Genomic DNA, 16414 nt, shown 5'->3' on the forward strand with positions numbered 1-16414 from the left:
AGCAGAGTCAAGCGTTCCCACTGCTAACCGCTGCCGCCTGTGTGGATAATGTCATCCCTGTTGCTCCAGAGGCCAGTTACCCGGGCTAAAAATGGCTATCAACAGTTGGCTGGAAAAAGTTGTGTTTCATGAGTCGCTTCCTCTTTCTGTTAAGTTGTTTGTGTTGAATGATCATATCAGTGGGAGAGGTACATTGTGTGTAATGACATAATGTTTCCAGCTTGTGGTCTGAGTCTGTGTGAGGTTAAAACATGGAAACGGGGAACATTTTAGGTTTGTGCGCCTCCTGGGATTCACTCTAATACCTCCCCAAACATCTCTGACCTCCTTTTCTCAAAATCCTAAATTAATAGGTTGGAGTGGTTTGCGTTCCCAAAAGCAGCGAGTGATTTAATTTAAAAATATTTAATCATCAAATAAAAAAGCCATGCACGTTCAAACAGGTTGTCAATAGTCGCTTAGCAACAACAAGAGCCACAACCAGCACTTCCCCTGTGTTTAAGGAGAAGTGCTGAGTGGACACTGAGCATAACTTCAGTGGAGTGCAGTAAACAGAGTTATGGAGAGGCTGAGAAAGTCTCTCCCTTGGGTGCAGTTCTGTACACCATGTACGACACAAGAGCTCAAATAAAGTGATGCAGTGTGGTGATGAGGCACAGGAAGCATTCCTGGCCACTGAATGGCCGTCTCTTACAGGACTGGTAGGGGGCTGAAATAACAACTCACACAGAGGCTGTGAGAACAGAGAGGATGAACAATGGTGAAAGGGTGCTGAGACGGAGGCAAGGAAAACTACTAAGGCGCAAAATAATTAGCTGTAGATAACGAGGGCTCATCAGAGAGTGGCCATTGTTTAGTTCCTTCACGTGGGAGCTAAAAACCCCACTGACTCACCCACATGGACGGTAGGTGAAGACAATGTAGCTCTCCTCCTGTGTCCTCTCAATAAAGGTCACACAGGTGTGCTTCTCCCAGTGCCGCATGGCTTGGCGGAATATAGCCCGCTGGCTGCCTGAATGGGATGACAGAGAGGGTAAGATCAGTGGAGCTGACAAAAACACACCCAAACACACAGCACTTTAAAGAAAAAAAGGGAGATGAATAGAAAAGCAGACAGCTGGCGACAGCTCGAAGATGTTTCAGTTGGATAGAGCGTTACCGCAAATAAAGACGAGCAGAAGATGAAAAAATCAATTTCACCTGGTTAACCATCTTCACATACACATTTTTAAATAATGATATTCATGACACCTTCATCTTATCAGATGAAAACTGCAGTGGAACAAGTCCCATGATACATTTTTAGATGACATGTAATAGTGTATTTCTTTATATCCTAAACTTATGTGGAATTAGAAATTAGTCAAAGATGATGCCTCAGCACTTTATTTCCTTACTAAATATCTCACTTAAACAGTAGTCAGACACAATCATGTTGTATTCTTTTGAAGTTTAACCACATCCAGGAATAATGTTTGATACTAAGCTAGAGCTGAAAGGATATAAATTGAAACTTTTCATGACATATGCTACATTAAATCACATACGTATATATCAAATATATCAAATCATTGATACTTACCACTAAAGTTGCCACTGATGACATAAGGGATAACACCTTCAGGCCAAACGCGCTCGGGTCTGGAGGTGGCAGCCCTTTTCCTGCGATGTGAGCCTTGCCTATTTTGGCTACTCTGATTGGTTGATCCTGGGCATTTCAAATCAAGACAACAAAAACAACAGCATGAATAATGTATTACATTTCTGGGTCTGACAGAACAGATGTCTCTCCATATTTAACATAAAGCGCAAATATGCCGTACCCCTGGATACTCACTCAAATGACAAATGAGGACATTATTCAAGGTTCGGTGCCATTCAGAAACTCTAATAATCATTTTCTCATTTAGGAAATTACATTTACTTCCTCAAAGACTGATTTGTTCAAACGGCATTGTTCTTCCTTTTTCATACAAATGGGTTTTATTGAAGCGGTATTCTTTCTTCCTTCAAATTAATTTCATTAATGTCAATCAAACAGACACAGATGCAGAGTAACCATGGAGACTAAGCTTCCGCCTAACTCTGGTGATTATAATGAGACTCCTTCATATGTGAACCACATATAGCACAGTCACTCTGCTGTGCTTCATTATGTTGCAGATCAAGTGTGACTTAAAACTTATGCAAACTGCATCTGGTATCAGCAACTCTTACACACGAACCCATTTTAATGGAAACATTTGAAAAAGTGAACAATAGGAGTCCAGTGAAAGTATTACTCTGCATTGTCATCATTAGGAGAACAATTACATAAAAGAATCATCTATCAAAGCTAAAATATTTAATAAACATTTAGATTTTAAATCTAGACAATGCAATTATGGATTGTGTTGCATCTGGAAATAAAGTGATTCCATTTGTTTTCTGCAGCAAAATCCCCTTTCACAAAGGGAATATGGCGACCTAGTGAAGTGCTGTATTTGATTACTTATGCTATGTTACAACATAATACAAAAATATGTCCTTTGTTAAAAAGCTGAAGTGAATCTTTTCCTTATGAGGAAGGATCAGTCAAGCAGCAGGGGAGAAAGCTTTGGCAGTCATGAGTCAGACTGAGTAATGCTGAGAAAGACCTTTACATTTCTGCAGTGTATGAACTTGATGGTGAGGTAGATCACATCATGATTTTGACAAACTCATACGATTACATTTTTTATATTAAAAGACAACACACTGTTAATCCTTTATATTGCTTCTCCCTCTATTTTTTTTCATTTGGCCAAATTGAGAGAGAGAAAACTTTGATATACTGTTAGAGGGCTGGAAAACTTAAGGTTTTCTTTATAGACATGGCTGCCAACAGCTGATTTCACTCATTTCTCATTTTTGGATGAAAGATTTTGACTTAAATGAAATTTTGAAGAATCCCCATGGTACGCTGCTGCGTATTTTTGATTTAGGATTTATTTAAAAAAGACTGTTTTATCGAGTCTGAATAGTTCAAAGCTCCGGTGTCTACCGTTATAGTGTACAGCTAGTGTCACAATAAAATTGATCTTTACACTACAAGTATCATTGTATTAAGCAAAAGTAGATCTGGTTTCACAACATCCTGCGCATTGTTTGTTGCTCCACAATAACAGCTGTACGACTACAAACCCTCATCTCTACTCACTAAATTCAATTTACAGTTTGTAGCAAGTTTTTTTAGTTAGTTTACTGGAACAATGTGTTCTGTTGAATTTCAGGCTGCAGGAGTAAATCTTCGCAGCCTGGCGAGATCAATTAGCACGTACACTTGTGCATGTGTAGAGGAAAAGTCTGATAACAGCCAAATCTGCTCAGTTAACTGATAAGGAGTGCTGGGGGGACAAAACTTGTGGAAGATGTGTTAATTACAATATGATTAAATCTACCATCTTCATTTGTAGTTGAACAGGGAAGGTTTTTTAGGCTTAAAGGTTTAATAATCGTTTGTTATTTGGATCGTGTTATATATTTAACCAAATGTCCCTCCACTTACACTGTATGTAAGCATACGAGTTTACAGTCAGAGAGATGAGGAAACCGATTGTTGAGAAACATTGAGAAATCTTTTGGATCCACAAATTGAATTCTTTAGCAACTTAATGAAAATTGTGATTTGAAATGTGGACAACCCATTTAATAATCAACACAATATTAATAACTAATGAAAAAGCGGAGGGCGAACACCAAAAAATGATTATTTTACTGCACTTGGTTGATTTATAGTAAAATAATTTAGACATTTAACTGGTCTGTATGTGCTTCAGACATTAATTATAGTACAGCAAAAACAAAAATGTGTTAAGGTTTATCTCAAATAATAAGGAGCCACAGTTGTAGGAGGAAACATGAGAGAAAATCCCTACTGAAAATAAATGCTGCTCCCATGGTTGATGAGTTTTTAAAGATGAGATCTTATGTAGTACCACTATATCGATAGTGTTTTTTTCATTTTGAAAAAGAGCCTTTAGCTGTGCAACAATGACACGTGTTGTGACTAATCTGCTCAAGTGGAGAAATGGATATTCAGAGATGAGTGTTCAAATTCCAGTCTCAGCTTCACTCTGCCTCAGAGGTCAGTATTTAGTCTGACAATCAATCCTGCCTGGTGGATATTTTAAGAGCATTTGAAAGGTTTTTTAATCCTGCAGTAGAACATTTCTTTTCCACAACATGCTCATTAACTCAAGTGGAAAACAGCTACTGATTCCACTCAAGCGCAGACAGCAACATGCGGGTACTTGTTGGGTCATGCTCACCTATAGTTTATGGGATTGCAAAGCCTATCGGTCCCTGCTGACTCACAGCTGCCGCTTAAATACTGCTCTTCATTTTAAGAACAACGTTCATCCTGACAAAGCCCAGCAATTACTGGGGAACATGGTGATACAGGTGAAGCGATGTGCTGTGATAACATGATTGTGGTTGTATACATAAACATTTAAAGAGGGGTCATGAACAACACAGCGCTGATGTACGACAGGTGCTGCTGCTGCAGCTACTCAGATTGAGGAGCACAGAGAGTAAAATGTCCTTGAATGTAATTTTTCCCAAATGAGAGGCAAAACATGGGAATTGTTGATTTCAGATACTCTGTAATGTGACTATGACTATGTGATCTAAAAACATTTTTCTAATTTCTCTAAATGATTCATTTTTTCCTGAAATTATAACATTTGTAGTGTTGGTTTCTGTTGTCATTACCTGCATCTGTGTGATTGACAATGTGGACAGTTCTCTGAGCCAGATCTATTATTCTGTCTACTTTAAACGACCGCAGATCCTCCTCATCCAGAGCGATGTCTCCCAGAAAGGCAACTGAAAGAGACAAAGAGAGATGGCACATGTCAGACGAGATGTAAGGCAATTCCACTATATGGAGCATCAGTCTGCACCTCCCCGTAGCCTCGAGCTTTTCCTGCAGCTCAGACTGAGTCGGATGCATGGAGGCCCAGTCAAAGAACTTCAGGAAGAGTGTGTGTCTCAAAAACACACATACACACACACAAAACACAAATGAATACTTCATTCCTTTCTGGACTCTCTTCTGTTTACCTTTTCTTTGCAGTGAAATAGAAATGCAGTTGTGAAACAGCAGTATATCTGTTTGGATAACAGGAAGGTCACTTTGTCTCTACTCTAAACTACAGGATGTTAATGTAAGCAACATATTGCGTATGGTTCATTCAGTGAGGAGGGATTATGAACTCAGAAACCTGACTGTTGGATTTGATTCATTGAGCCACATTTGGTCCAGATGTTGCAAAACAGCAAAACTCACACTGTGCTGCGGCGCCCTTGGATAGTTAATGAGAGCTATCAGATATGATACAGTGAGACACTGACACTGGCTCAATGGAGTAATATGGGGCACCTTGAACGCGTAATAGTTCTTTAATGAGGCCAAGGAGAAGGAAAAATAACCAAACAGTCCCACTTTATGAGGAATGTGCTTTATGGGATTCCTTACTAAATGCCCCATTTTTGCGGAGGATAAGATGGGAGTCCTCTCCGCAGAGACAGAGCTCTCGGTTTTACAGGCTTTTAACACCAGCACGTTTCCAGAATTTATTGCCCGGCTTGTGTGCAGGAGTTTGGGGGGTGGGGGTGGGGGGGTGATGAGGGGGTTTGGAAGAAGCAGAGGTGGGAGAGAGAGCAACGCGGTGGTGCAGGGACCCGTGTCTCAACAGAAGATGACAAAAAGACAGGAAGGGAAGAGAGGAAGAAGGCATATCCCCTCTGCCCACACCGCAACTCTGAATAGGGAAGACAGCTGTGGAGCAGGGAGAAAATGACAGCCCTCTGGATGTGTGTTCAGAGGTTAATGCGGTGAAGGAGAGACCAACTCTGAAGCATAAAAAGCTGGGAGAACCCCTAAAGTATAGAATTAATGGGAGTGACTTACAGTGGTTGTGTTTTTCGGCAGTTTGAATCTGTAAATCTTCAACGTGTCACCCAGATACTAGCTACCCTCCCTTACTGTAAACTGACCAAGAAAAATAATTGTCTGTAGTTGGTTTTGGGACAGCGCATACATAGCTTTGTTCCTTTTAGCTCACAACAAAAACATACATAAGTCTTTTATCTCCTGCACTTGTATTAAAAGTTCAGCAGAGGACTGAGACAAGAGAAACACAGATAAAAAACACTTGGCTCATGTCCTCATTCACCAGAGGAGTATTATTGAAACAATCTGGAGTTGGATTTAGTGGATGCAGGCCAGTCTTCCACCCTGCAGGTCGTTGAGGATACACAGCAGAATGACTGTGTGTTTGGGTTTAGAGGCTAATGACAGCAATAAGGAAAGATGTAGATCACTGCTGGCAAGACCAGGCATGCACAGAGGACAGGTTTGAATTCCAGAGGTCAAAGGGATCCTCTAATTTGTGCCCACAAAAAAACACTAATTCACTCCCACGAAATCCACGGGACACAAAACAGACTATTCACAATCAGCAGTCAAACTTACAGTCACTGCCAAAAACACCATTGATATGGGGAAGCTACCAGATGTCGTATAGAACGAATGGGCTGACTAGAAAAACATTTTTCTCTTTTATCGTCTCTTTTTCTTCTTTTTTTTATTCCCAGAACTGGTGGGAGCACTGGAAAAACAAACAAAGAGTGCTTAAACAATCAATTACAAGTTTCTGTCACATCAAAACATATTCAAACAATTCTCAAAACTGTCTTCGCAAACAATAATTGGAGGACGATTCTTTACACATGTAGTGTCAATTTGCAGCATATTAGCAGTGTTATGTGCAGGCCGTGACTGAATAACGAGGTGCAGATCCCCCCCTCCTCTACCACCCCCCTTCCCCCTGTTGTTCACAGTGGGCTGCTCTCTACCCATGGCTGAGTCCCAATCATCCACCACTGTGCTGGAGACAGGCCGGTTAATCCGCAGTGTCATTGTTCTCAGACAGCAGTGGAGATTGAAGTGAGCAAATGCACAGCCCGGCAGCATTAGGACTCATTTCCCCCGGGCGCAGTAGTTGTCCTGGAGACGCTGTTGCAGGTTTATGGAAAGACTCGCAGGGATTGTGAATTAATCCCCTTGTCTCCTGGCTTTAATTATCCACAGACACATGGTTTTAGGAATCTTTTGTACACAACTCTGGCCTGGGATTGAGGAAAGGTTATGGAGAAAGGTGATAAACTCATCTAGATACCGAGTGCTGTAATGATATTAGCCCAAACACAGAGACACGGGTGTGTTGTGCTGTAGATTAAAGCCCACTGAATGTGGCAGATGGCAAGTGATCACCATAGAGTACAGTGCTGCATCTCTTTCCAAACATTATTCATTACCTAAATGAAAACAACTGCAGTGATATTATTAATATCTAGAATAGTTAGGTAATCGTAGCAGGGTTAGGGTTTAGTTGTTCTCACTCACGTGTCCCTTTTTATCCCAAAAAACAACAACAAAGCAAAAGGATAGAAGTGAGTTTAAATGAAATTTGATGTGAGAATATTCCCCACACCAATATGAGTAATCTGAAATATACAGGAGAGAGGCTGAATAAAATGCTGGATAGAAAAAATCTCACTAATAACGTCCAACGTTGAATTTTTTTTTTTAGTTAATCTAAACCAACATAATCCTTCTCATCTCAGACTGTCCCCCCATCAATCAGTGTATCCAGTCAGATTACACATGAGATCTCAATCAAATTAATCCCATTGATTTGTGTAATGCCCTAGTCTCGACCTCTGCGGTGTCAAATACTCCACGACTATTCCCATAAATCTCCTTCCGCGGATACCAGACCACGACATCTGCCACTGAAACATGCACAAACATCAATACTAAGCCTATACGGACTCTAACAGCAGCCTATATTTAGCAGGACAACTCTACTGTTAGGCCGGTGTGCTCCTCACTCTGCTTACAGACATTTTAACAGTCTTTACCCATACAAGACCTAATGATGTGGGATGAGAAAGCCTGGCCAATATGTAAGCCTGGATTGCATCACAATAAACTGGCACCGCCTTTCACAGCCTGTGTTTGGTAACAAACGCTGCATTTGAATTCCAATGGAGGCCAATAGTGTATTGCGTTAAGGTGATTACTATCTGATGACAGTGTAAGCATCACTTTTCAAGTTTCGCTCTGTACCAGCCCTCTCTGCCAAATGCTGGCTGCAGCCATTGTCTGTCCAGACACTGTGTGCTTGAAACAGCATTGAAAAAAGTAGAGAAGGAGCAAAGCCAGTGCAACACGAATATTGAAACAAACAGTTTCTTAGAAGACAAAAATGCATAATCCTACCAAAGGAATGAGGAATTGTATTATTCGGGCCTCTTGTCATGTAAATATTGTACCTTTCTCCTCTGTAAAAACAACACCAGCTGTTTCTTCAGCAAATGCTTACCTTGACATTTCCTAAGACTGCAATTTGAGCCCAAGGCAGGAGAGAGGGGGGGGAAAAAACAGCTTATCTGCTCATTTGCAAAAAGGTAACTAAGGTATAATTAGAAACAAGGTCTGGCAAAGTCTCCAGCTACAACCTGAAATTTGAGTAATTATTTTCCAATAAGAGCCTGATGTCTCAGCAGCCACAGCTGATCAAGGCCAAGTTACTGTCACCACATTACAGTTTCAATCTTATTGACAAGATGAGAGCAGTTTCATCTGCAAAGGGCACACAGCAAGAGACTGACGCCCCTTTAGCATTTCACACTCCATCAAGCCCATTAGCAGATTGGATTTCCCAGCTCATCCCTGCCACCGATTACTGATATACCCTACTGCCAGTCTAACCACCTCTAATGACTCATCAGCTCATTCGCAATTTGTCTTTTTTAATGTCAACAGCACGCACACGCAGTGTTTGAGCTCCTCACATAGCTGAATAATTTTTTTGCCACATTGCAGGGATTTTCACCTTTGACAAAACTTATTTTGGGCATCCAGACTTTATATTTTTGGGTCAGACAGCAGAGTAACACATACTCACAGAGTCTGGCGTGAGGAAACAGCAGGTTTTCTCAGAACAGATGTCCAAAGCAAAGTTTAAATGGGTTTGTGGATGAACTAAATCTGGAAAAGATTCAACCCTCCACACTTTCCATAAATAATAGCTATCTGCTGCTGAAGAACACACCGTACGTATTCACTACAGGTGGAGGGAGCAGAGAAATGGCTCCTTCAGATGAGCACTGCACTGATTAATTATTTAGAAAAATCATCAGTTAATCACCAACAAGTGACTGTTAAGACGCTCAGTATTGCAGGCTAATTGGCCATCCTTTGAGTCATTCAAATGAGCTCTCTCGCAATGCATTTGTTGTCATTTAGGCTGCGAACTCAGACTTGGTATTAATGTAATGCAAGATTAGTTATTACTTAGCTCTGACAACAAACTTATTGTTCAAACTAATGCACATAGATCAGGCCAATAGATCAGCTCTCTAATCACCCGAACCCTGCAGAGAGAGAAATGGCAGGGGTCCTGTAATTAAAAAAACAACAATGTGGGTTCAGCTATGCAGCCTGGATTCCATGATAAAAGAAAAGCATCTGTTTAAGTGTTGCTTGAAGGCCCAATCATGAAATTCAACAGGCCCGTCCATCACGTTGCCAGAGCGGGGACTGAGGGATGAAGCTGTGTGACGATCATTTGTTTTGAGCTGCCATGAACAAACAACAAAGACACAAATAAACCCAAAATTTTAAATTTGGTAAAAGGGGGGAATTTACAAAGAACCTGGTTTGGGTCAACTTGACTAGACATGACTGTTTAATGAGTAATTATAATGTAGTAGGTAACAGAAGCTTTTCTAAATTACTGTTATCAAAAATAATCCAGCTGTTGAATTTTACATGACCAAATCAAAGTCAAGGTCCGACAGAGATGCAAGAGGATTCACAGAAGTCTCTTTCGACAGCAACAAATTCTTCAGAGGCAGCGAGCAGACTCAGGATAACCCACCAAGCCCCCTCATGAATGGCCTGCACTCACCTCACCTGGGCTGGTGTGGCACAGAGTGACTGGCCTGTGCTCCACCTTGCAGCCGTGCTTTCCCCTTGGCACGAGGTGAATGACCTACAGTCTGCGAGAAGTGCTTGAGCCAGTCAGAGGAGAGCGCTGGGGGGCCCAGGGAGATGAGAAAACCACTTGCATAAGAGTGGACAAGACATGAAGGGTGTGTTCGGGTTGCCCTGTCTGCAGCAGAGGTCATGGCAGCACAGGGGCTCCAATGCAGATTCATGTATTTTAAACTTGAACATGCTCATCCGCCTGACAGACAATGCTGTCACAGGAGTCTGTAGCAGATAAAGATGCCCACTTCATGAATTAATGTATACGTACACTTCAAACCGGTGACTTCCCCCGTGATTATAATTCAAGCAGAGAAGACAATGAGCGTGACTGGTTCTCATCCATTTTTCATTTTGAAAACGAGTGGATCTAATCTCAGTGGGTTGTTACAGTCTTAAATGACTTCCTGGGATGCTGCCAAGTTTAGAGTTCTGCAAACTAAGGAATTTTCCACTGGTTAACTTCCTAAATAGATGGCATTGCTTCAGTGTTATTGCACTGCTCAGTCCAATCAATGCACATTTCTTTCATGTCTGGTATAGCGATGAGTTATTTAATCCCCTGTAAATGTGAATATTTTTTGAAGGATTTGTCTTCTTGTGGTTAAACTAGGGAGGAGCAGCAGACATGAGTTGTGGTAGGAAATGAAGAACTCCCTGAGTGCATTTTAAAAGCAGAGTACTGAGGAAATGAAATGAAACGGTCACCACTTGGACAATTAGCCAACTGATTACCCATCACAAATTAGCTGAGTATGAAAACAATATTCTCCGGTTATCTTGTTATCCTCAAGCACCTCAATGGGAGTCATTACATTCACTTTCAAGAGACCATCAGAAAAACAATTTCACACATGCATCCCCTTATCAATGAAAAAAAAAACCTGCTATTTAAGCAGTGTTAAGCAAGGACAGCTCTACAGAGGACAAACCTGAAATGCACTCCTCACAGAGCTCCTCTATTGCATTAGAAACTCCACACGGCCGTAAGCATTTTCCTGAGCGGAAGCGACGTGACACTAAAATGCTGATCTCAAGGCCACAGAAAGCGATCAAATGGAGAAAATCAATGCCCCACGAAACATCAACTCTTTACCTGGGTCTACTGACGCTAGCATGGAGTTGACTATAGTGGAAAATGTAGTCTCTGGTGTATCAACTGAGTGAGGAGGAGTGAGGAGTTAAAGGGAGAATGGAGAGATCTTGGACATTTTGCTGCTTAGTAGGAAGGAGAAAAGCAGGTGGGTGTTGGAAGAGCTGGAGACTGGGAGGGTTAAGAGAGTGGGAGTTTGTACTTGTGACCGTCTCCCAACCACCTGTCTGCAGACGTGCCCAGAGGAAACCATAAACAGAACTATTCTCTACTCAAAAGACGCTCAGAACTGGATTCTGCATCCTCACAAGACAAACGACGCACTAATTATGACGTGGGATTAGAGTGGGAATGTCCCTGCTGAGACATTTCTGCTAATATCAACAATTTCTTGAAAACAGCACAAGACTTATATAAACACAACGTCATCGACCCTTCATCAGTTTACCTCTCAGTCTTAAGGAGTCATCCCAACACCACGTCAGTGTCCCGTAAATTCACGCAAGTGATGTTGAACAATCTAGTACGACCACTTGAATGACTCAATGTAAACAGTGAAGCAAAAACAGGAAGCAACATCTTCTCTGACTTGTACTGGGACGTGGTTCATCTGCCGCCTGACCTCTGTCATGTTTATGTAAAGCCCACTGCACTCCTAAAGAACCATATTTACATCTCCCTTGACACTTCTCTTCTCACTTCTCAGGTGAATGATGAAGAAAACAGATAGTCGGGCAGCTGAGAGCTAAAGAGCTGAGCTGTGCTTTATAATCGGCTGCCACATCAGAATTTGTCAAATGCCAAATCAGACCGTACTTCCAGGACTGTGGAGGTCATTTTGACTCAAGCCAACTCTCTGTATCTGTAACCTGAATACTTTCACCAGATGGAAAACACAATCTGTTCAAACTCCCCCAAAGGGATTTGGCAAGACAGTGAGTTCACAGTACAGAAAAAAAAAAAGATTACAATGACAAGTCTGATATGCTTTGGCCAAAAACTGGGAAAATATGCAGGTCCCTCCACAGCAGAAAGAAGCAGACACATTTTACTTTGAGCCATAAAACAACAGCCAATTGAATAATGTGTGCATAATTTCTCCACTCTCCAAGCTTCACTGTACTCTTCTTCCCTCTCCCCTCCTCCACTTTGTTTTAGTGGCCTGTGAACAGCCGGTGGAAAAAAAAAGACTATTTGTGCAGTGACATAAAGCAACCAGAAAGGGAGCAGAAGTCTTAAAAATCAAGGTGTAGAAATCCTTTGTTTTCCCTGCAGCTCAGACCTTTTCTTTAATAACAGTTACAGTGGAGACAGCCGGCAGGAACTATGATCACGTTTTAGAGAATTAAAAGTGAATTTACCGCAAACAGAAGGCTGTAACTTTTCAACAAGCTCACAAGCCCAAACTTTTTATGTGTCTGTAAATGGATTCAGACTCATCTCTTTTCATTTTCATGCTCACAGTTCTTGCAGCCACTCTGTGATCTGGCTTATACTGGGCGAGTGTGTGCTTTAAATACTTTAAACTGCAGAAACTATGTCACTCAGTACGAAACAAATGCACATTATGTTCCCTCAAGCCTTTTAAAAACTACATCTACTACTGTCATCTCTCTAAAAAGCGTTCCTGTGGCTGATCGGAGCAAGCTCCACAAACAGAGTCGTGGCATGTTTTTACCTCCACATAAATAAGGCACAGTGTAGGCTACTACAAAAAAGAGGGGGGAAATCTCACCAGCTTTACAGGGATCCTTATAGTCGATCACCTCTGATGTGGCAGTGGGCTCCACATAGTAGCCTGGATCAATCGCCTCCAAATCGATCGCCAATATCACGCCGAGACAGGATAGAAGGAGCAAACATCTCGCCGTGAGATCCATGATTGTGGTGGGGGAAACGGCGAAAAGCGAGGGATAAAGGTGAAGGAAGAGAGAGGGACGAGAGAGGGACAGAGGGAAAGAGAGAGAGAGAAGAGTGAGTGAGTGAGTGAGAAAGAAAGAGAGAGAGAGAGAAAAAATGGGAGGTTTTTTTGGGGGGGGGAAACGAGATCCCTCCGGAGGGCGGGTTTTAAATCCAGCCTCTCTCCGGTGTCTTCTTGGCTCTGGGGGCAGTGATTTCTCTCTCCCAGCCGGAGCTCCGGGCTGCTGCAAGTACTGGCCGAGAAACTTTGATGATATGGCAGCAGCTCCACACAGGCGGTGAAAATGTCCCTTTACTCCTCGGCGGTGATGCCCGTGTGCATGTTTACTGCGCTCTCGTCGGTCCGTCACGGGTCCACGAAGAGCCTCGGTGGACCAGTTTGGTTGAATGTCTGTGTGGGGAGTGAAAACTGAAGTGATGTGTCCCCTGGTCTGTCCCCACTGCCCCCCTCTGTACACCAACAGTCCATATTTAATATGACTGAAGTAGAGATATGATAATTATTTATTTGACTTTTTTTTTTTTTTGGTAGGCACACTGTAACCTTGTTTTGAAAGGTGTTCTACAAATAAAATTATTATCATTATAGTATTTATTTTCCCAGGGAAGAAAAATGACGTGACTCTCACTGTTTAAAAAAGTAGGCCTCGCCAAAAAATCAAAATAAGCTTAATAAACTGCAGTTCCATGACAATCTACTGTGAAATTATTTCCGTATCTTTTTACACTCAACATCTAAACACCATCCTGCACTGTAGTCCCCTACTCTCTCTCTCTCTCTCTTTCTTTCTTTCTTTTTTTCTGCCATCTCTCTTTCGCTAAGTTAAACACACTCGAGCGTACGAGATCGCGCACTTGCGCTCCATCCATTCTCTCGCGCTATCACCAGCACGCGCGAGCAAAAAAACAAAACAAACAAACACACCGACTGCTTGACCTTTGTGAAAGCTTCATCCACATCCAAGGAGTCTCGGGCCAGTTGAAGTCATTACAGCGCCACCTGTTGGCAATTTACCAAATGTACTTTCTACGCAGAGACTGGAAATCCAAAAGTAGGCTACATTAACTTAAAAGATTTGTTTGATTTAATTTTCTGGCAGTGATACTTCAGGTTCTCATACACTGCCTACCTGCGGTGTCTACATTTATTTATGATATTAATTATATATAATAGCTGACGCATTTATTTTACATTTACTTTATTTTTTGCTTTTATTTAACACATATAAATGAAAATAAACAGTGTCAATAAACACAAGAACATTTTTTTATCAACTGTATAAACATTCAAAGTAGTTAGCTCTAGTTTAAAGTACACAGGCAAACCTGCACATCTGACTCATCTCATATCGATGTAAATTATATTACTGGTATAAATGTCCACTATATTGATAGGTGTGGTCCTACTTTAAGGCTCTCCATTATAGACTAGTCGTGGTCTGTATTCAGATTTAGACATCATAGTAGTGTTGTCAGATGCAGAGACCATTCTGTGCTTCAGGGTTTATTGATGTGACACAATATCTCACTTCACAAAGCTGATATACCCTTCTCAGTATCACTAGATTCCATGCACATCAAACCTATTTCTGAGTGACAAAAAATGAGCAGCAAAGGAGCCTGGACGGTGAGCTCAAATGTAATGCCTAAATATCCACTGGTGCTGGTTATGCCAGCAGATCTGTTGTTCTCTGTGTGACAGGCATCAGTTATCATTTCCCTGCCTTTTACAAATAGGTTCTCACTTACAAGAGGAAAGTGACACACTCCCTCCTCTATCTTATCAGACTTCTGCGTATGTGAGGAATTCAGGACATTTAGACAGGATGTCTGTTGAGATGAGTGGGCTGTATTTATGCTGCTGCTGTAAACACAGCAGTACAACTATCATCTCCTTCATTATATTTTAAATAAGAGGAGTCTTTCTGCTCGCTCTCCACAACAAGGTTTGAACACACAGAACCAAATATTTAGATAAGCAACAAGGGACAAAGTTGACTGACTTCTGGCAAGTTTTTCTTACTGTGGCAGTGTCAGACAAAAAATCCTTATACAGCCAAGTATGGGACAGCTTTTAGACTATGAAATATGATGTTATCGAGGAAATGTAACAAAAACTCTTTATCACAAATACTACAGACATGTTTTTCTGCTTTGTGCGTGCATACAACATGTTCAAAGTGAGCATTGCACAGGTGCACAGTTAACAGGAGGTATCCATGACAATATACTGTGGCTGTGTATTCACATGCTTATGACCAATGCTGACTTTTAAGTAACTCTGAAATGCAGTTGTTGCTCTGCCTTGTTTCAGACATATGAGTAAAGATAGCTAAAAGAGAAATGACATACAAAACAACTATGCTGATTAACTATTATAATATAATATTAAAGCAATGACTAACACTTAAACTCAATTTCCCCACAAATATGGGATATTCAGAAATATCAGGCTGTGGTGGCAAAATGCTGGACACATATTCATGTTAATAATACAGTTATCATATCACAGATGATTAGAAGGGGATTGCACACAGAAAAGCTCAAAGCTGTTGTGATACTGTAGGTGTATTGTCAGCAACAAGAGTTGCACATCAGTCCTTTTACAGTTGGACTATCACAGCCAGGCCAAGCTGCATTTTATCCTCACATGGTATAATTTCTTCCCTAAGGGGTGATGTGATCATTCTGCTGTCAACATCCGTTTATTTATTTGAGTAAAAAAAGGAGTGCACAGGTCGTAGCATGAAGTCCACAGTAGCTGCATCAACAGTGCTACACAGAGGTTAGGCATGGTAGCGGCTAAGTCACAACTGACAGTGTCTCTGAGGCTTTTTCCAACCATTTCAAACAGGAGAGTCCTCTGAGGATGTGAGGCAGGTGTTCTGCTCATTTTGGTGGCGTGGTGGACACAACATTACAGGGAGAGTAGTTTCATCAGCAGGCTGTGGCTCCCAGATGCCTCTGGCACAGCACCAGTTCATATCAGGTGTATCACCACACGGCGACCGTGAGCTGAGATTTTCACTGCAGCAAAAGGGCACAGTAAAATAAATTAACTCAAACCTATTTATAATAAAGTTATAAAGACAAAGAATGCTTGACATTTACTGTAGGATACATCTGTGCTTGTAGAACAGTGTATGGTGTGTTCAAGAAAAGTGTAGGTATATTTTTAACCAGATCGGATGAACATTTTCAGAGAAGCAGCCTCCTTTTGTATTAAGCTTCTTATTTAGGTGGATTAAGATAATACTTCACAGAGAAAATCACTTTTACTCTGCAGTCATGTCAGTTTTTATTTAAACTCCTCTTAT

The 16414-nt window shown here is 41.3% G+C and overlaps 1 protein-coding gene across 2 annotated transcripts in view; it reads right to left on the minus strand.

The window, feature by feature from the left end:
- Positions 1–13066, minus strand: part of bmp1a (bone morphogenetic protein 1a) — a 30358-nt gene extending 17292 nt beyond the window's left edge. For both annotated transcript variants that reach the window (XM_085787178.1, XM_085787177.1), the window contains exons 1-4: positions 12913–13066; positions 4735–4848; positions 1583–1708; positions 895–1012 (exon numbers count right to left, since the gene is read on the minus strand). In XM_085787178.1, the coding sequence (XP_085643304.1) occupies positions 895–1012; positions 1583–1708; positions 4735–4848; positions 12913–13057 (503 nt within the window). In that variant the 5' untranslated portion in view covers positions 13058–13066. The remainder of the gene's footprint in view (positions 1–894; positions 1013–1582; positions 1709–4734; positions 4849–12912) is intronic.
- Between the last annotated feature and the right edge of the window lie 3348 nt (positions 13067–16414).

This window comes from Trachurus japonicus, chromosome 9 (genome assembly GCF_045865225.1).
Source record: "Trachurus japonicus isolate A0001 chromosome 9, Traja_1.0".
Lineage (NCBI taxonomy): Eukaryota > Metazoa > Chordata > Actinopteri > Carangiformes > Carangidae > Trachurus > Trachurus japonicus.